The sequence below is a fragment of the Salvelinus alpinus genome, chromosome 1 (genome assembly GCF_045679555.1).
Source record: "Salvelinus alpinus chromosome 1, SLU_Salpinus.1, whole genome shotgun sequence".
Classification (NCBI taxonomy): domain Eukaryota; kingdom Metazoa; phylum Chordata; class Actinopteri; order Salmoniformes; family Salmonidae; genus Salvelinus; species Salvelinus alpinus.
The window spans coordinates 43,987,852-44,009,390 of record NC_092086.1 but is presented as its reverse complement, the minus strand read 5'-3'; the positions used below and the strand labels follow the sequence as shown (position 1 = coordinate 44,009,390).

Genomic DNA, 21,539 nt, shown 5'->3' with positions numbered 1-21,539 from the left:
AATTGCCAATGTCAAACACAGCAGGGGTTCCCACTAGATCCCCCTGGAGTCTAAAATGCTGGTGCATCCGCTTAGCAGCAGTGTGCTCGTCTATTGGCTGAATTTAATGGCTTGCATAATTCATGACGGCAACAAAATGATCTCATTGATACTTTGGTCGTTGATTGGATGGATCAAAGAAGTCTGACAAACTGAACAGGGGACAGGGGGGCACCCTGGATGTCAAACTCGTTTCACCCTTATTGTTCTCCTGCTATGCTCTCCTGGCTTGTAGCTCTCCTCTCCTCCATCCTTGTCTGGCTAGGGCCTAATTAATGTGATCATTTGACAAGGAAGAAAGATTTCCTCTGGCCCTCTCTCCAGAAGACTCACAAAAATGGGTAGAGGAGGCACAATCCATGCCTTTGTGTGACAGCGTCTCGTATAACTAACGGCTTTGAAGAGAGGGAGTGGCTGACATAAGTAGGTGACACAAAGCTCGCAGTGGAGTGTGTAAGCCATAATACTCCCTTGGGAGATGGATCTTTGTCTTAATTGGGAGAACTTTGGTTGTCGTACATAAAGGCTGTGGCAAACCAGCACAGCCATCTACTGGTCTTCCTCTCCTCAATGATGGCACACAAAATAAAGCATTTAAATAGAAATTTTTATTCAGTCAATTGCACTGCACTGTAAGGTCTCTCATCAGTCGTAAGAGTGTTGAGCATAGTTTCAATATCAGGCCTACTCGTGTTGCCTGTTGGCAAAGGCAGGGACACTGAGTGAATACAGTATGTTTTGATTTTTATCACAGACTAGATACAGGGCTTTAGCCAAGTTAAAACATTGAACTAGCCCTAAATCCTGCGTACTCTTTCTCCATCTCCCTCTAACGTGTGTGTATATAATATACCCTTTATGCAAACAGCCATCATCACGGGGGGAGAGGCAGGGGGAGTGCTATTTTTAGACTCTCTTTTCCAGGTGGTTACTGTAATCTATGGAGTGAAATATAATCGGAGTAAATTTGAGTGCTGTTACCTGGCCCTCCCCCAGGGTATCTACCCTTTCATTGATTAGGCCTAGTTGGCTTCCTTGTCCAGAAATGTCCCTCCCACCTCTTCCTCTGTTTCTGCTTTGAAACCCCACACAAGTGTTATGCAATACCTTAGTTTATTTTTAACGAGGAAGTACCCCACCCCCACCCCTAGCCTCTATTTTCATCTTGTCAGGTGGCTAACACTAATGTTTTTTTGTTGTTGTATACTTTAAGTTCAGGGGTATCTGTTTCTCCAAGTGCATCCTCCTTGCTTTCTTTAATTATTGTTTAAGGACTCTGTTGGGGTTCGTTTCCTTGTTCCTTGTCAATCATTGTCTCATTGGTGAAATTAGCATTATGACTATCTTTAATTAAACCATTCAAAAACCTTTATTAATGCAATTGCAGACAGAAGTTGACAACAGGAACATAACGCATGTTTCCGAGTAAGTTCTGCATCAAAGAAAAGGTCCCATTTTATTAAACCCAAAGTCCAGCCCTTGTGTTGTCAATGCCTACATCATTATCTTTTACTCATGAGACCAAAACCATGCCTACTCAACACTAAAACTCTTGTTTTATATAGCTATCTAAAAGCAGTAAATGTCCAAGTTGATTTATAGTGGAATGTCTAACTAATCTCTTATCTCTTACACTCCCCTGCAGAGTTCTGTCTTCACAGTCACACATTTCTCAGAGGGGTCTCTTTATAAGAGGCAAAGAGACCAGAAAACAACTGTGGAACAATGCTAAACCTCTATAATGAATATATACTGTTAATCTGTAGTCTAGGACCCTATAAATGTAAGGAGGGCAGGGTCTTATAACCCCTCCCATTCTACTAATACAACATAAGCATAATCAATTATTATAATACATCAAACATTTGGTACAGCCCCTATCATGACCCCTAGGTGAACCCCCTTCAACTCGTGTGGCAAAGAACTTAACTTAGAAATTACAATACGTCTCTGGTTAGATCATAGAATTTTTAGAGAAATTGTTATTTTATTTTTTTTTAGATTACGGTGAGCACAAGCATAACTTAAACAATTCCAGGTGGATACTGTTGCAGGATAGGGGGTGTTGCAGGAAGGCCATTAGTTGTTTTTGTCGTAATATTTATAAATGGATTGCTTAATCACAGACCATGTCCTTAAAGTGTGTGTGTGTGTGTGCATTTTCATTGGTGATGTCTGCAGACAGTCAAATTGCATCCATTTCAGTCCATTTCCCTCCCACCCTCTCTTTTCCTGTCAACACAAAAACAGTGCCAAGGATTTTACAAGCAACTTTTTGCCTCATTTAAAAAGAGGCCATATTATTTTTATTTTTTCTCTGGCTGTTCAAACTGTGTGACATTTAACGTCCCATTTCTGACTAAAAATAGTCTGTTGGTTCCTGTTATCTTTCACTTCCCTTCACTTTTGTCTGGTTTGTTTCTTTTGAAGTAGACTTCTGAACCAAAGTTGAACCCAGAAGTTTAGCAACCGTCTGTCTAGGACAAGGTGGTGGAGTTCTTGGGTGAGAAATTAACGCCTCAAGCATGTTATCACCTCGATAATCAATTGGGCTAGGAAGAAATATATTATTCATCTATAATTAACCATGCAGCGCCTCATAGAAAGTGTTGCTGTATTTTTCTTGCTGCAGAGTTAAAGCCACACCTGTTTGGCACATAGCTGATTTGCTATGGGACTGATGGTAGTTCCTTCCACCTCCGATGCAACTCCCCTGTGAGTTCTCCTGGCGGCTGTTCCCTCGTTTGATAATTTGGGGCGATCATCAAAAGTATCATTCCTCAGACTCCCTCTGCTCACTGTCTCGAAACAGAGTGGAGCAGGCAACACCAAATTCTTCCTTTGAATGCACAATTCACAGCCAGACAGTGTTATTAAATATTTTGTGTGTCTACAAATTCATTGAGGATTTTAACACTGCAAAGGAGCCCAATACCTCTGGTTGTTGTCAGTGGCGCAATCATGTCACACCAATGTTGGTGTAATTTTTTATTTCACCTTTATTTAACCAGGTAGGCTAGTTGAGAACAAGTTCTCATTTGCAACTGCGACCTGGCCAAGATGAAGCATAGCAATTCGACACATACAACAACAGAGTTACACATGGAATAAACAAAACATACAGTCAATAATACAGTAGAAAAACAGAAAACAAAAAGTCTATTTACAGTGAGTGCAAATGAGGTAAGTTTAGGGAGTTAAGGCAATAAATAGGCCATGGTGGTGAAGTAATTACAATATAGCAATTAAACACTGGAATGGTAGATGTGCAAGTAGAGATACTGGGGTGCAAAGGAGCAAGATAAATAAATACAGTATGGGGATGAGGTAGATAGCCCATCTCTAAACAACCCATCTATGTGCAGTGAGCTGCTCTGACAGCTGATGCTTAAAGTTAGTGAAGAGGATATGAGTCTCCAGCTTCAGTGATTTTTGCAGTTCGTTCCAGTCATTGGCAGCAGAGAACTGGAAGGAAAGGCGACCAAAGGAGGAATTGGCTTTGGGGGTGACCAGTGAGATATACCTGCTGGAGCGCGTGCTACGAGTGGGTGCTGCTATGGTGACCAGTGAGCTGAGATAAGGCGGGGCTTTACCTAGCAGAGACTTGTAGATAACCTGTAGCCAGTGGGTTTGGCGACGAGTATGAAGCGAGGGCCAACCAACGAGAGCGTTGATTGATTGAGCACCATTGATGGCTTTTACAAGTCATTATTGACATACAGATTTGAGATTTGTAAGTAGTTTTTTGAACGGAAGGCCTCGTGACTATCATTTGTAATACCTGGTACATCGCAATAGGCACGCTCCCTTTGGCTCATTCATTCAATGCCTTCTCCCCCATATTCTCTTTGACTGAGGTGTTTTGGGTGATCTATGTTAAGCTCATTTGGTTGGCTGGCACCCAACATCCAAAGTTTTCCTGGCGACTTAAGAAAGGGACGAAATGATGTCAAATGGCCGACACAATTGTCTGAAAGGTTAAATTTAGAAGCCGACTGATAAAGGATAGTAATCTTATTTGGAGTAAGCCGAAAGCTTCCGCCAGACCTCCAACAGAGCTATTGGATCATTACCCTGTTGGTTAACTCTGCACGCTCCAATCAGCAAGCTCTAAGGTGAAAATCCTTCCTAATGCTGTGACATACAATGTGAATGTACACTGAGTATACCAAATATTAAGTTGCAAGTATGCTATTCTCTGGTCTACCTCGGAGGCCTAATCCCCCAACCCCTAAGCCTCTATTTGGCCTTAAGTACTAGAGGCAAGCTGCTATTGTGATTTACAACTGTTATTCCACTTTACCGTTATCGATATCCATTTTATTTTCCCTGCATTAGCATTTTTACAATCTTTATGGGTAGTTGCTGACTTAGGACTGAATTGCTTGCAGAACCCAAAAAAACACAGATTTAAGTATTTGTTTCGCACCCGAAATCATTCGTTTATGCATTTTGACAAAGGCCTCCCTCTGAAGCACAGTTATACCTACTCATTTATCATCCAGCCTGGCATAGCTACCCTACTCAGCAATCACCTGGGGGAGAGCAAGAGGGAAGGGGGTGGAGGTGGTGATAGAGAGGAAAAAAGGGAGACGAGGAGGAATGAAGGACAATGGGGAAGGTTCAGTTCCGGGGCAGGCTTACTTACATTGATACAGAAAAATTGGCTGAAATGTAGCTGAGTTTCAAAGCATGCTGTTGCAGCTGCCCTCGGCAAAGACCAAAAAACACATTCACCTGAGATGATGTTGTAAACAGATTCGCCCTAGTGATGGTGGGGGGAGGGTAGTGTTAGTTACATATCGCAATATTATTTTTGGACAATATATTATATCAATATTTCTACCTGTGCCAAAATGCAGGTATTTTTTTATCCTATAGCTTGTTTTCCATCTCAAATAGTGATCTAACATGTTTTCAGCACTGACTGATCAAAATTAGTTTACTCATGCTCTCTTCTATCTGCAGCAGTTGTATAGGGTGGGCTGCACCAACATGGATTAACTCTTAACTGGCTTACTGGCTTAAATCAAGGTTTATCATTTAATCTTGTAAAGTTTTTAACCTCTAACGAGTCACAACCCCGGATCCGGGATCCCCCCCCATCAAAAAAGCTGACTAGCATAGCCTAGCCTAAAGCCACAGGGATATCATATAAGTCCAAGACACCAAATGAAAGATACAGATCTTGTGAATCCAGCCATCATTTCCGATTTTTTAAATGTTTTACAGGGAAGACACAATATGTAAATCTATTAGCTAACCACGTTAGCAAAAGACACCACTTTTTTTACTCCACCAGTTTTTTACTCCATCAGTAGCTATCACTAATTCGACTAAATAAAGATATATATATAGCCACTAACCAAGAAACAACTTCATAAGATGACAGTCTGATAACATATTTATGGTATAGCATATGTTTTTTTTGAAAAATGTGCATTTTTCAGGTATAAATCATAGTTTACCATTGCAGCCACTATCACAAAACTCACCAAAGCGACTAGAATAACTACAGAGAGCAACGTGTATTACCTAATTACTCATCATAAAACATTTCTGAAAAATACACAGCAAATGAAAGCCCAACATCTTGTGAATCCAGACAATATTTCAGATTTTCTAAGTGTTTTACAGCGAAAACACAATATATCGTTATATTAGCATACCACATGAGCTAACATCACCCCAGCATTGATTCAAGGCAAAAAGCGCGATAACGTTATCACCACCAAAATATATTATTTTTTTCACTAACCTTCTCAGAATTCTTCAGATGACAGTCCTGTAACATCATATTACACAATGCATATAGAGTTTGTTCGAAAATGTGCATATTTAGCATCACAAATCGTGGTTATGCTATGTAATCAGTCAAAACATGGCATGCATTCTGGCCAGCGCCATCTTGGAAGGGCACCTAAGTTTACGATTATTTATCGATTAGATTGACTAAAAAAATACAGGTTGGACAGCTAATGAAAGATGCATTGGTTATTAATGCAACCGCTGATTTAGATTTTTAAAATTAACGTTACTAGACATACAGTGTGCGTTACAGCCAGACTAGTGCCGCAATAATGGCCGAAAAATGCGTTTACATTTTTCCACATAAATACGGAATAAAATCATAAATAGTTCTTACTTTTGGACGAGCTTCCATCAGAATCTTGGGCAAGGTGTCCTTTTGTCCAAAAGAATCGTTGCTTTGTTGTAAAACGTCCACTTCAACTTCGGAACTAGCAGCTAACAGTAGCTACGTGGCACACACATGTCCAAATCCTCAAACGCAATACTACGAAAATTCCAAAAATAGCAATATGCTCGCATAAACTGATATAAATCGGTTTCAAATAACTTCGTTATGATGTTTCTAACACCTATACCGAATTAAATTACAGACGGACATATCTAAGGCCGGTAACTGAGCGTTTCAAAATGCTATCCTGAGGTCTTGCGTTGCGTAATGGCGGAAGTCGAAAAGAGAGCGCACCTCGTTCCTTGCCCTTTTATAAGCTCTGAGAAATACGTAGAAACACCATTCCACTTCTCATTGGTTACTGACATCCAGGGGAAGGCGGGTGCAGTTCATTTCGATCCATAGGGCACACACAGAGCTTTAAACTGATCCGAGATCAGAGACTATTTTTCAGAGCTTCGCATGTCCTGTCATGAGTTTCGCTGTAGAAAGAGTTCTGGTTCACCCACAGACATAATTCAAACGGTTTTAGAAACTAGAGATTGTTTTCTATCCAATAGTAATAATAATATGCATATTGTACGAGCAAGAATTGAGTACGAGGCAGTTTAATTTGGAGACGCAAAATGTCGAAGTTGAAACAGCACCCCCTGTAGTGACAAGAATTAACCTAGTTTTAAATTAATCATAGTTACATTTAATCCTTCTAAACTAAGTTTAATTTGGACTTTAAAACAAGATCAAATTTAATGTTGCTCCATTGTTTTAAAATAAATGTTAAACTTAGTTTAAGGAGTTAAAAAAAGTTCAATCAAAACTACCACAGGAGAAGGTTTAAGTTAATCAAATGTCAGTGTATGTGCTTTATTTTCAGTGTGATACATTTTATATCATGTTTGTATAACTTAACTAGCTGGCTCACTCTTTGACTGTGGCAGGTAGTCTAGCTGTTATGAGCATTGGGCCAGTAACCCGAGTCGACTAGATGAAAAATCTGTCTGTGCCCATGAGCAAGGCACTTAAAACGCATTGCTTCTGTAAGTCGCTCTGGATAAGAACGTCACCTAAATGACTAAAGTGTCAAATGTAAATGTTAAAAATGTATTTAATCATTAGCCTGAAGTGAAAACTCACTTTGCTTGCTAGCTAACAAACTAGCAATGACCAGTGCTGGTTTGTTTTTGTAGAAATAGAATTTGAACATATTGCTATGGTAAATCCATTATGACACGTGTCACTGGTCATAGGGTACGTTCGTAAATTCACTCAGGCTATCTGGTATATTTTTTGGTATTTTATTAGGATCCCCATTAGCTGTTGCAAAAGCAGCAGCTACTCTTCCTGTGGTCCACACAAAACATGAAACATAATACAGAATGACATAATGCAGAACATCATTAGACAAGAACAGCTCAAGGACAGAACTACATAAATTTTTAAAAAGGCACACGTAGCCTACATATCAATGCATACACACAAACTATCTAGGTCAAATATGGGTGAGGTGTTGTGCCGGGAGGTGTTGCTTTCTGTTTTTTGAAACTAGGTTTGCTGTTTATTTGAGCAATATGAGATGGAAGTTCCATGCAATGTAAGGGCTCTATATAATACTGTATGTTTTCTTGAATTTGTTCTGGATTTGGGGACTATGAAAAGATGTCTGGTGGGATAAGTGTGTGTGTGTCAGAGCTTTGTAAGTTGACTATGCAAACAATTTGGTATTTTCAACACATTAATGTTTCTTATAAAAAGAAGTGATGCGGTCAGTCTCTCAACTCTTAGCCAAGAGAGACTGACATGCATAGTATTTTTATCAGCCCTCATTACAATTAAGAGCAAAAATGTGCCTCTCTGTTCTGGGCCAGCTGCAGCTTAACTAGATCTTTCCTTGCAGCACAGGACCACACGACTGGACAATAATTAAGATTAGACAAAACTAGAACCTGCAGAACTTGCTTTTTGGAGTGTGGTGTCAAAAAAGCAGAGCATCTCTTTATTACGGCTAGACCTCTCCCCATCTTTGCAACCATTGAATTTATATGTTTTGACCATGACAGTTTACAATCTAAGGTAACGCAAAGTAATTTAGCCTCTTCAACTTGTTCAACAGCCACACCATTCATTACCAGATTCAGCTGAGGTCTAGCACTTAAGCAATGATTTGTACCAAATATAATCCTCCTAGTTTTAGAGATGTTCAGGACCAGTTTATTACTGGCCACCCATTCCAAAACAGACTGCAACTCAGACTGCAAATGTTTCAGTGACTTCATTAGCTGTGGTTGCTGATGCGTATATGGTTGACTCATCATCAGCATACATGGACACACATGCTTTGTTTAATGCCAGTGGCAGGTCATTGGTAAAAATATTAAAGAGTAGAGGGCCTAGAGAGCTGCCCTGCAGAAGCAGAGCACTTGTCTGACTGATGAATTTACAGACTCAACACCCATTGAATATAGCCTGTCTGTAAACGTGGGAAAAAAGCATAATTAAATTGTTGCCAGCAGCACAGTCACCAACGCTTTAGATAACATGAAAACAGCCTAACCAGCTCTGCTAGGGCGAGTAAAATGGTCAGAGGTGTTCTCGCATTTGTGTCTGGAAGTAGCTAGCAAGCTAGCCAACATTAGCCAGTTAGCTTGGGTGCTTGAGTGCCGTTGTGAGGTCAGAACGCTTGGATCAACCCTACTCCTCGGCCAGAGCGTCCAGTGTGCACTCTGGATGCTCCGAGAGTGAAACGCTCTGAAATTATGATTGCCCAGAGTGCATACTCTGGCACTCCAGATTGAATTTATGAACACACCTGTAGTTTAGTGATTTACTAATTTAGTCTTTAAAAAGTAAATGGTGCAAAACATCTGCTTAATTATAAACCTAGTTACAAACTCTAGATTAGGTCTAATCTAAGATTAAACCATGAGTGAGCATTATGTTTGGAACGTCAAATCGCAATAAAATCACAGTATCATATATATCTATATCGTGAGAATCACTATACATATCGGCACCTAAGTGTTGTGAATGTCCCTGGCAATTCCCAGCCTTATCTGACCCTAGATTACTTTTTAATAAAAAAAAAAAAAATGTTTTATATATATATATCTTTAACGACATGCAACTTTGAAAAATAACTGGTTTAGTTCTCCGGGTTTAGAGGTCCACTCATAGATGCCATTGCATTCAGAATCAAACTCACGAAGCAGTGCTTGTGCTTTTCAGCTAGTGCTAGCTGCTCCCTCAGTCTCCCATTTTATTTTTTCCACAGGAGTTAGCCTATCTCTTCTCTCTCATTATCTGGTCACTGAGTGACTTAACCATCTGTGACACGGAATCGGTGCCTTCTCATTAGGTCCTAGCCTGCAGCTGGGATCAAATACTCTACATCCACCAATGCATGGGCGGCAGTCATCCTCTTTACCCTTGACCATTGTTGCAGACTGAGTGCTTCTCTGGCTGCCCACTAATCTCTTCCATTGTTTTTTTCTTTTCTGCATTTGTTTGAGATGTTAAACCTTACAGCGTCTTGTCCAACTCAGTTCTGACCCTGCACCAATGTCAAGCCTTGTGGCCATTGAAATGAGGGTTAATGAAAGGTGAAACAAATGGATGGTGGAAACTGTCAGGTGCATTGGAAGCCAACTTTGGGCACACAATAGCCCAATAGCTCCTTCCAATCCCTGATTTCCCTGCCGATTTAAGGGAAGGTCGAAAACCGTAGAGTGGCCCTTGCCAGGTGGCTGTGCTTGCTTGACTGTTTGGCAGCAGCGCTTGCCAGTGGCTTTGCGGCTTTGGGATGCTGTGCGTTGTTGCCAGCTCTGTGCTTATTGTATCAGAGACCAAGCTCCCGGAGTGTCGTAGAGTGCCCTGGCTCTGCCCTCGTCCCGGTCTTGGCTCTGCCCTCGTCCCGGTCTTGGCTCTGCCCTCGTCCCGGTCTTGGCTCTGCCCTCGTCCCGGTCTTGGCTCTGCCCTCGTCCCGGTCTTGGCTCTGCCCTCGTCCCGGTCTTGGCTCTGCCCTCGTCCCGGTCTTGGCTCTGCCCTCGTCCCGGCCCTGCCTACTGTGGTCCTCCCAGGTTATGTAATGGTGTGCCCTCTTTTGTATCGATTGTCGCCCTGGCTATTTTTAGCAAGGTCCGCTCCCATCCCTACCGTTCAATGCTGTCTCCTATTGAGCAAAATGCATACACCGACACACTAGTATAGAGTTACCTAGCGTGATACAGACGGATGGATTCCTTGTAATCCATGGCGATAACATGCGCCATACAAAATGAATAACTAGTAAAGCATGATTGATTCATCAGTTGATGACGTGATGACTCTGTGGGTAACACGTTAACAGTCTCACGGAAACACTCCAAGATGCTCCTTCACTCATTGAACTATGTGCTGTATAAACGTACATACTGTGATGAATTGTTCAGTAACCACATAAGCACTCACACACTTCTGTGGAATCATACTTTTAAAATTGTACACTTAAGAACACTTAGGAGAGTGTTTAATACAACATGCACCCTTCATACTTTTGCCAGTAGAGAGAAGAACAGGCCCCAAACTTTATTCCTCCTGATGTGTGTACTGTACGACAGTTGTGTGTCCAACTCCACTGAACTCTGTCATCACGGTGGAGTTATGCAACGGCTAGCTAGCATGCCAAACATTATTGAACTCCTGGTCTGATTTTCTGAAAGCAGTAAATCACTGAAAGATGGACCAGGTCAGTTGCCAAGGCCACTCTATTAGATGGGACATATTTGTCCTTATAGAAACTGGTTGTCACTGCAATGAATGTCTCTATAACCTACTCAGTGTGCCCTTGTTGACTTCACTCAGTGAGATACAGTAGATCTGTGCCAAGCCGCATGGCTAAAATACATATCTATTATGTTAGAAATGACATTTAGCTTAGTTTGACTATCAAAGGGAATTACTTCTCAGCCCTTGAACTTTAACCTCACCATTTCAGCAGTATCTGATGAAGATGTTTGGTTTCTGATTGGTGGAAAAAAAGCCTATATTAAACTGTTGTACTTTGTCTTTATTTGACCACCATTTAACAAACTATTTTATTTTCTGCTCCCCTCCTTTTCCTTCCGTCTCCCTCGCTTCTCTCTTTTTGCCCTCCTTTACTCTTAATTTCCTTCTATCTGTCTCCTTCCCACTCTCTCTGCTCTCCACCCCTTCCTCCATCTAGCTGTGGAGGTGAAGACAACTCTCCCCTCGGGGATGCAGAGCCCTGTGGGCGGCAGTGAGCAGGGTGTTGGAGGTGGCGGCGGTCCCGTGGACCTGAGGACAGATCCCAGGCTGGGACCCCTGGGTGGAGGGGTGGACCCAGCCATGAGGGAGCAGCAACTGCAGCATGAACTGCTCCTCCTCAAGCAGCAGCAGGAGCTTCAGAAACAGCTTCTCTTCGCTGAGTTCCAGAAGCAGCATGAGGTGCTGACACGCCAGCATGAGGTTCAGCTGCAGGAGCACCTGAAGGTAACGGGGATACGCTTTAGGAAGGCTGGTGGGAGGGGGGCAAGAGGTGGGGTTAGAAACGTCTTTAGCCACACGCCACTGGAGCGGTCAGTTTGAGCTTCATTTGACATCCCCTCTCTCTGGCTTTCGTTCCCCCTGGCGTCCCTGCAGCAGCAGCAGGAGATCCTGGCGGCCAAGCGGCAGCAGGAGCTGGAGCAGAAGAGGAAGCTGGAGCAGCAGAGGCATGAGGAGCTGGAGAAACAGAGGCTGGAGCAGCAGCTCCTCATGCTACGCAACAAGGAGAAGGGCAAAGAGAGTGAGTAGTACAGAGGTCACACACTGAGCAGTATATATCTGGTGTATGAGGAGCTTTCAGGAAGTAACTACAGATGACATATCTACTGTATATTTCAATCACGCTTTTACTTAGAGTGATACAGTGCTGCTGTTATTGCTCGAGTTTAGATCCTCCTACTCCATAGCTGTTGGTCTTTGTTAGAGTTATAATAACTTTGTGTTGTGATGGTTTGTTCCGGAAGGTGCCATTGCCAGTACGGAGGTGAAGCTGAAGCTCCAGGAGTTCCTTCTGAGCAAAAAAGAGCCTGGCACACCTGGCGGACTAAACCATTCCTTCACCCAGAAATGCTGGTGAGCCTAACCATCAACATCTAATTTGAGTTCTGAAGCTGGCTAACGTTAGCTGGCAGACTGGCCAAGAGCCATGGAAGTTAATGGTTAATGAACATGGAGGAAGGGCTATACCTTAGCTAGGACTCTTAGAGCTCCTACACTGATGCATTGACCCGGAGTGAACTGTTAAAAATACTTGGAACTCCAGAGAGTGGTATGTCTTGTTTACCTTCCTCATGGTCATGCCAAATGGATAAAGAGGCTTTAATCTAGTCAGCGAATGTCTTGTCTACATCACAAGTAGTATCAACTGATTCTGGTATCTGACCTGTTGTTATGGCTTCATCAGGGGAGCCCACCACACCTCTCTGGACCCCAACTCCCCCCCTCAGAGTAACAGTCCGGGAACGCCGCCCTCCTACAAACTGCCCCCGCTACTGGGGTCCTACGAGGGCAGGGACGATTTCCCTCTCCGGAAGACTGGTGAGTGGATGCACTGTGTGTATGTGGTTGCATGTCTGCATTACTTTGAGGCACCTACCCGTGTGTGTACATTTAGTGTTTCTCCTTTTCTGGTATGAGTCACCACGGCAGCAGTGTTGGTGAAGACTGGTGGGCAATAGCTACATACATACACACTCACTCATGTAGATAATTAAGCCCACCCACAGACAAGCCGATGGAGTGGGGTGGTTCACTAAATGGAGATTGGAGACTTTCCAATGAACGTGTTTTAGTCCAGCAGTAAACTTAATCTGGGTCTGAAAAACTGACCCATGACACATGCTTAAATATATGCTTGCTGTGTCTATTTCCTGAAGGATCCCATGCATCTAGATGTAATTACAGTATATTGCTTGTTGTTTGGTATTGTTTCCATAGACTTGTTAGCTTGTGCTTACTGGGAATTATGACTGAAAGGTATAACTGTGAGTGTGTGCGTGCGCATTTTACCTTACTTAAGTCTCTCTGATCGTCCTCACCCCAAACATTTTGATTTCTAATCAAATGAAAGCCACACTAAAGCCCATGATGTTATCAGGGCTGAAGGTCTTGGCTGGTCTACATATGTGGGGGGAGTGTGAGTGTATGGCGTCCAGTGGAAAGCACCGCTATTGGAGGCTAATTAAATGAAACCTGGGGCTTTTGCTTAATTACCCCAATTCCTATTTTTTTCCCCTCCCTCCATATGGGTTCATTTGGATCCCCATTTAGCTTTTGCCAAAGCAGCAGGTATTCTTCCTGGGGTCCAATCCCTCTGTTTTATTTACTTCCATTAGTCTAATTTGGTCTGTCGTTCATTGCATCAACAATGGGCTGAAAAAGCAGTTGTGTGAAGGAGGGGTTAGTTGCAAATGGACATTTATTTCAGTCTTAGTGTCCCCAGTCAATAAGATGTATAAATAGCCCCATTTGGAGCCGTCCATAGTACTTTTGGATATGAGCTGTTGCTCGTTTATGGTTTCTGTTGTATGTCTTTTTGATTTAAACTTACTACTCTCTCGCTTTCTCTCTCGCTCTCGCTCTCTCTTATCGCTTTCTCTCTCTCGCTCTCTCTTATCGCTTTCTCTCTCTCTCTCGCTCTCTCTTATCGCTTTCTCTCTCTCTCTCGCTCTCTCTTATCGCTTTCTCTCTCTCTCTCGCTCTCTCTTATCGCTTTCTCTCTCTCTCTCGCTCTCTCTTATCGCTTTCTCTCTCTCTCTCGCTCTCTCTTATCGCTTTCTCTCTCTCTCTCGCTCTCGCTTTCTCGCTCTCTTATCGCTTTCTCGCTCTCTCTTATCGCTTTCTCGCTCTTATCGCTTTCTCGCTCTCTCTTATCGCTTTCTCTCTCTCTCTCGCTCTCTCTTATCGCTTTCTCTCTCTTTCTCGCTCTCTCTTATCGCTTTCTCTCTCGCGCCCCTATCGCTTTCTCTCTCGCGCCCCTATCGCTTTCTCTCTCGCGCCCCTATCGCTTTCTCTCTCGCCCCTATCGCGCTTTCTCTCTCGCGCCCCTATCGCGCTTTCTCTCTCGCGCCCCTATCGCGCTTTCTCTCTCGCGCCCCTATCGCGCTTTCTCTCTCGCGCCCCTATCGCGCTTTCTCTCTCGCGCCCCTATCGCGCTTTCTCTCTCGCGCCCCTATCGCGCTTTCTCTCTCGCGCCCCTATCGCGCTTTCTCTCTCGCGCCCCTATCGCGCTTTCTCTCTCGCGCCCCTATCGCGCTTTCTCTCTCGCCCCCCTATCGCGCTTTCTCTCTCGCCCCCCTATCGCGCTTTCTCTCTCGCCCCCCTATCGCGCTTTCTCTCTCGCCCCCCTATCGCGCTTTCTCTCTCGCGCCCCTATCGCGCTTTCTCTCTCGCGCCCCTATCGCGCTTTCTCTCTCGCGCCCCTATCGCGCTTTCTCTCTCGCGCCCCTATCTCTCTCGCGCCCCTATCGCCGCTATCTCTCTCGCCTGTCTCTCCGACAGCCTCAGAGCCCAATCTGAAGGTGCGTTCGCGGTTAAAACAGAAGGTAGCTGAGAGGCGGAGCAGTCCTCTGCTGAGGAGGAAGGACGGGACGGTGATAAGCACCTTCAAAAAGAGAGCCATCGAGATCTCTGGTGAGAGCGCACACACACACCATGCATTTACACTCTCATCCATTATGCATTTACATACTCACATACAAATACATTGTACACTTTTCAACTGGAATTCCACACCCTGTGCCATTTCATAGTTGTAAACCAACCCCAGTGAGAAGCATCCAGTTGGGTGAACCATAAACCATCTAAAATCACACCCTACTTAACATGAAACAGTCATTTCAACTCTGGCCTGATGGAAAAAGTAGACATCCGGAGGGGCCGCGGCACTCTACACCTCTAGCTCATTTCCCAGAAGGACCTAGTTACATAACCCACTTAGCCAGGTTGGCTATATACACATGCCACACAATGCCTTTCCAGACCTAGTACTGGAGCTAGCTAATATATGCTAGGTTTAAGGGTTTGCCCTATTAGCCGTTTCCATGTCACGTGCAACTACTATGTAAACATAGGAGATCGTATAAATGCTGGTTGTTCTCGAGACCACAACAGTAGCTATGCTTATAGAGGCTTTTGATTTAACTCTCCCGTTTCATCTGCTAATGAAAGCAGAAGCTTTTCTGGGACTAAATATAGGTGCTTATTGGAGACAAACAAAAATAGCAGGGACTATAGGGTAGGGTGTGGATTAATACGTAAGGCTTGAATAGGACAAAAGGGGATGCGTTTGGGGGGGTTAGCTGGCAGTGGAGTAGGGAAGAAGAGAACAGGGTTTTTGGGAATGTTCGGATTTGGGACTTAGAATGTTGGCCTCTTGAAAGAGTCAAAGAAACGCTAGGAAGTCATTTTTCCTAGTTCTCTGATTCCATGTATATGTTACCAATGATAGTCTATTCTGTTTCTACCTTTCTGTATACTCATAGAAAACTGCCTGATAAAACCTAGACATTTCTCTTCACACATTTGTACAGTTTGATGCAAGCCTGGAGAAAGGCTGTACCACACAGGGGGTTTTGGCTGTGGTGTCTGTCTGTCTGGGATGCTGCATTGGTTCTGTCTCTGAGTGGCCTGTTCCATTGTCATTGCAGTGTCCTCCATGTGCAGCAGTGCCCCTGGCTCCGGGCCCAGCTCGCCCAACAGCTCCAACAGCGCCATCGCAGAGAACGGCTCCAGCGGCTCTGTCCCCAACATCCACGCAGAGGTAAGAGAGGGGAGGGCTGTGGGAGGATGCTAGGGGGTCAAGGGGGGCCTCCCCTCTGCACAAAACAATCTAATTCTACCTTCTATGGAACTTTATAACCCCTGAAATGTGTGTTGCTGTTTGTCTGTGTTGATGCATTTTTATAACACCATACAAAATCCATCACCTATAGTTTGGACAAAAGGTTGTGGTACCAGGGACCAACAGAGTGCATGCTTTATAAAATGTCTCATCACATTAGAAGCATTAGTATAAAAAGTGTTGCAAGACAGAGACGCAAATGGAACCCATTCTGATTGGGTAAGGGGGTACCTAGTCAGTTGTACAACTGAATGCCTTCAACTGAAATGTGTCTTCCGCATTTAACCCAACCCCTCTGAAGCAGAGAGGTGCGGGGGGCTGCCTTAATCGACATCCACGTCGTCCGTGCCCGGGGAACAGTGGGTTAACTGCCTTGCTCAGGGGCAGAATGACAGATTTTTACCTTGTCAGCTCGGGGATTCGATCCAGCAACCTTTCGGTTACTGGCTGAACTCTATAACCACTAGGCTACCTGGTGGTTTGGTTTAGTTTTTATCAACCCTGCTGTCAGTTATAGATCAAATGCAATGGGGACTTATGAGGAGTGTTACATGACTAGGTAGACTGTGTTCTTTAGGGCTAATAGTAGCTTATTCTTTATGCTTGTATGGTCATTGTGCTTGGCTGACTTGTAAACTAGGGCGAGAGGATAGCGGCTGACTGCAGTGAGTAAGGCCTGAAAATAAGCTTGGGTAGACTAGGGGGGGAGGAAGGTTGGTCTGATACACTGAGCATCAAGTGGCCCCAGGAACATCTTAACCTTGAGGGAGAGAAAGCGAGAGGGATGAGAAGGGGGATGTAGGAGGGAGAGAGAGCTAGCCATAGTGTTCTGAATGACTGCTATCCTCCATTTTGATAATAAAACCTGATCCATTGTTCATTTTGTAAGATAAATATAGGCCTAGCTGCCTTAGCTATTTCATTGCAGAACATACTGTAAGTTCACTGATCAGAACTACCAGTTCTTGTCCCTGTGACTTGAGTTTTTTCTGGTAGTCAGGCTACTTACAGAACAGCTGTAGCTGGAACACTATAGCCCTCAGGTACTCTGTCTTACTCTCCATATCCACCTCTTCAAATATCTGTTTTAGAAGACCTGTGTTTTAATGGATAAATGTGTTTTTTATTTGGTAGAACAAATCATTGAATTGTGTGTATGTTCACACAGGATTGATGATTTGAATTCAAATTAGCATTTTGTCCTCTCATTCAGACAGCTCTCTCAACACTCAATTTATAGCCATCTTCCCCCTGCCATTTTATAACACCCAAAAATACTTCCTCTCTCTTCTCTCCAAAAGTAGGGCAACAAAAATTATAAGCATTAGTCAATCTCTGAGACCATTTATTTTCCCTCCCCTCCCTCCCTGAAAATACTTGATTACTGCCATTCTCTCGAAGCGGAGAAACAGTCGACCGCTGATGACATAACAAGCGCCTTGTTAGCCTGCTGTGTGCAACTTTCCAAAATAGCCACCCCCATCAAGAACGTTATTGCGTCATCGCCGCCCCAGCAGATCCGGGCTGATAAATGGTCAGACGGACACAGAAAGGAGAGTGTGACATTGTTTTAACACCAAATAGGGCAGTTTGCCATGGATCAACACCTTGTTTGGGATGCATGGTGACTTTAAAAAAAAAAAAAAAGCATTTTCCCTGTTTTTAAATCGTGATTCTGTTGAGTCAGTCTTCCCCCAATAACGTCATTATTAGTGAGAACCTGTGAAAAAGGCTGACACTCACTGGGGGGAGCTGAAAAAGAGAAAGGCCCTTGAGAAAACGTCAAGGCAGGGAGAAATATGGCTGTGTCCGAATACCGATATTGCATTCTAAATAGTATGCTTTTTGGGTATGTGGAAAATAAAGTAAAATGTGAAATTTCAAAAATGCATTATGCTTTAAATTCTAGGATGTAATACTCATTTCGTCTTTTCATCGAGTAGAAATTGCTGCACACTATTGAGGAAGAGAATTGTCTTTTTGCACTCTCGTGTGTTTGACAACAGCTGATAATCAGAATATGGCCTACTAAAATGAACGGCTGGCGGGGGAACAAGCGTGATTGGACATTAGATGATGCCTTCTCATAATGCAGGTGATTCCTCGATCCACCTCTACGCAGATGACACCATTCTGTAAACGTCTGGTCCTTCTTTGGACACTGTGTTAACAAACCTCCAAACAAGCTTCAATGCCATACAACACTCCTTCCGTGGCCTCCAACTGCTAGTAAAACTAAATGGATGCTCTTCAACCGATCACTGCCCGCACTTGCCCGCCCGTCCAGCATCACTACTTTGGACCGTTCTGACTTAGAATATGTGGACAACTACAAATACCTAGGTGTTTGGCTAGACTATAAACTCTCCTTCCAGACTCACATTAAGCATCTCCAATCCAAAATTAAATCTAGAATCGGCTTCCTATTTCGCAACAAAGCATCCTTCACTCATGCTGCCAAAGATACCCTCGTAAAACTGACTATCCTACCGATCCTTGACTTCGGCAATGTCATTTACAAAATGGCCTCAGACAGCATCCAGTTTGCTGAGTAGAGTTTATCACAGTGCCATCCGTTTTGTCACCAAAGCCCCATATACCACCCACCACTGCGACCTGTATGCTCTCGTCGGCTGGCCTTCGCCACATATTCATGCCAGACACACTGGCTCCAGGTCATCTATAAGTCTTTGCTAGGTAAAGCCCCGCCTTGTCTCAGCTCACTGGTCACCATAGCAGCACCCACCCGTAGCACGCGCTCCAGTAGGTATATCTCACTGGTCATCCCCAAAGCCAACACCTCCTTTGGCTGCCTTTCCTTCCAGTTCTCTGCTGCCAATGACTTTAGCGATTTTTGCTATTCGTTCCAGTTGGAGACTTATATCTCCCTCACTAACTTAAAGCATCAGCCTACCGATCGCTGCAGCTGTACATAGCTCATCTGTAAATAGCCCATTCAACTACCTACCTCATCCCCATATTGTTTTATTAACGCTTTTGCTTTTTTGCACACCAGTATTTCTACTTGCACATCATCTGCACATCTATCACTCCAGTGTTTAATTGCTAAATTGTAATTACTTTGCTACTATGGCTTATTTATTGCCTTACCTCCTTACGCCATTTGCACACACTGTATATAGACTTTTCTATTGTGTTATTGACTGTACGTTTGTTTATCCCATGTGTAACTCTTTGTGTCACACTGCTTTGCTTTATCTTGGCCAGGTCGCAGTTGTTCTCAACTGGCCTACCAGGTTAAATAAAGGTGAAATTATATATTATTTTAAATGGATGATTAGTATGTTGATATTCGTTGCTTACGGCATACGTTTTTACTAAACAGTACGTTCTAAATAGTATGTAGTGCTATTAGTACACAGTATGTATTTTTAGTAAGTAGTAGGCAAGACAGATTTCGGACACAGCCTACAGTATGTGGGGTTTCTGTACAGTGTTAGCCAGGTGAAGTCTAAATGGCAAGTTACAAAAGCTCCTGAAATGGTACTAGCTAGCACACCTGCACAAACATCAAATAACAGCCGTTTGTTCAAAGGGAACTGGAAGCCTCGGCGGCATTTGGAGAGAAATGTTGTGCGAGCTGAAAGAATGAGTCACACTATGGTTAGAGCTCCTGTCCTATCTGTTTATACTGCAGAGGGTCAGATAGAACACAAGATGGATTCCTTTCTTCCTCTCTCTAGTTGTTGCTAGGGTAGATTAAATATACATGCACTGATGGGATGTTTTAGTGAGCTGGAAGACTTCACTCTCCCTCTCTGGAAAATACCCCCGCTTTTTTTGTCTCTGGCTCGCTCCGCTCGCTCGCTCCTCTCTCTCTCTCTTGCTCGCTCCTCTCTCTCTCTCTTGCTCGCTCGCTCCTCTCTCTCTCTCTTGCTCGCTCCTCTCTCTCTCTCTCTCTTGCTCGCTCGCTCCTCTCTCTCTCTCTTGCTCGCTCGCTCCTCTCTCTCTCTCTTGCTCGCTCGCTCCTCTCTCTCTCTCTTGCTCGCTCGCTCCTCTCTCTCTCTCTTGCTCGCTCGCTCCTCTCTCTCTCTCTTGCTCGCTCCTCTCTCTCTCTCTCTCTCTTGCTCGCTCGCTCCTCTCTCTCTCTCTCTTGCTCGCTCGCTCCTCTCTCTCTCTCTCTTGCTCCTCTCTCTCGCTCCTCTCTCTCTCTCTCTTGCTCCTCTCGCTCGCTCCTCTCTCTCTCTCTCTTGCTCGCTCGCTCCTCTCCTCTCTCTCTTGCTCCTCTCTCTCGCTCCTCTCTCTCTCTCTCTTGCTCCTCTCGCTCGCTCCTCTCGCTCGCTCCTCTCGCTCGCTCCTCTCGCTCGCTTGCTCCTCTCTCTCGCTTGCTCCTCTCTCTCGCTTGCTCCTCTCTCTCGCTTGCTCCTCTCTCTCGCTTGCTCCTCTCTCTCGCTTGCTCCTCTCTCTCGCTTGCTCCTCTCTCTCGCTCCTCTCGCTCGCTCCTCTCGCTCGCTCCTCTCGCTCGCTTGCTCCTCTCTCTCGCTTGCTCCTCTCTCTCGCTTGCTCCTCTCTCTCGCTCGCTCCTCTCGCTCGCTCCTCTCGCTCGCTCGCTCTCCTCTCTCGCTCGCTCCTCTCTCTCGCTTGCTCCTCTCTCTCGCTTGCTCCTCTCTCTCGCTCGCTCCTCTCTCTCGCTCGCTCCTCTCGCTCGCTCGCTCCTCTCGCTCGCTCGCTCCTCTCTCGCTCGCTCCTCTCTCTCGCTCGCTCCTCTCTCTCGCTCGCTCCTCTCTCTCGCTCGCTCCTCTCTCTCGCTCGCTCCTCTCTCTCGCTCGCTCCTCTCTCTCGCTCGCTCCTCTCTCTCGCTCGCTCCTCTCTCTCGCTCGCTCCTCTCTCTCGCTCGCTCGCTCCTCTCTCTCGCTCGCTCCTCTCTCTCGCTCGCTCCTCTCTATCCTCTCTCTCTCTCGCTCGCTCCTCTCTCTCGCTCGCTCGCTCCTCTCTCTCTCTCTCTCTCGCTCCTCTCTCGCTCGCTCCTCTCTCGCTCGCTCCTCTCTCGCTCGCTCCTCGCTCGCTCGCTCGCTCCTCTCTCGCTCGCTCGCTCCTCTCTCTCGCTCCGCTCGCTCGCTCGCTCCTCTCTCTCGCTCCGCTTCGCTCGCTCCTCTCTCTCGCTCGCTCCTCTCGCTCCTCTCTCTCGCTCGCTCCTCTCTCTCGCTATCTCTCTTGCTCGCTCGCTCCTCTCGCTCGCTCCTCTCTCTCTTGCTCGCTCTCTCCTCTCGCTCGCTCCTCTCTCTCTCTCTCTCGCTCCTCTCGCTCGCTCCTCTCTCTCTTGCTCGCTCGCTCCTCTCGCTCGCTCCTCTCTCTCTTGCTCGCTCGCTCCTCTCTCTCTTGCTCGCTCGCTCCTCTCTCTCTTGCTCGCTCGCTCCTCTCTCTCTTGCTCGCTCGCTCCTCTCTCTCTTGCTCGCTCGC

General features: G+C 44.9%; 1 protein-coding gene across 5 annotated transcripts in view; it reads left to right on the top strand.

Annotated features, from left to right (window-relative positions):
* The window catches only part of LOC139538026 (histone deacetylase 5-like), a 98,153-nt gene that overhangs the window by 45,784 nt on the left and 30,830 nt on the right, over positions 1-21,539 (top strand). For 4 of the 5 annotated variants that reach the window (XM_071340203.1, XM_071340043.1, XM_071339983.1 and 1 more), the window contains 6 exons: positions 11,436-11,722; positions 11,873-12,017; positions 12,241-12,349; positions 12,681-12,814; positions 14,777-14,908; positions 15,925-16,037. In XM_071340203.1, the coding sequence (XP_071196304.1) occupies positions 11,468-11,722; positions 11,873-12,017; positions 12,241-12,349; positions 12,681-12,814; positions 14,777-14,908; positions 15,925-16,037 (888 nt within the window). In that variant the 5' untranslated portion in view covers positions 11,436-11,467. The remainder of the gene's footprint in view (positions 1-11,435; positions 11,723-11,872; positions 12,018-12,240; positions 12,350-12,680; positions 12,815-14,776; positions 14,909-15,924; positions 16,038-21,539) is intronic. The other variant, XM_071340120.1, reaches the window with a different exon arrangement.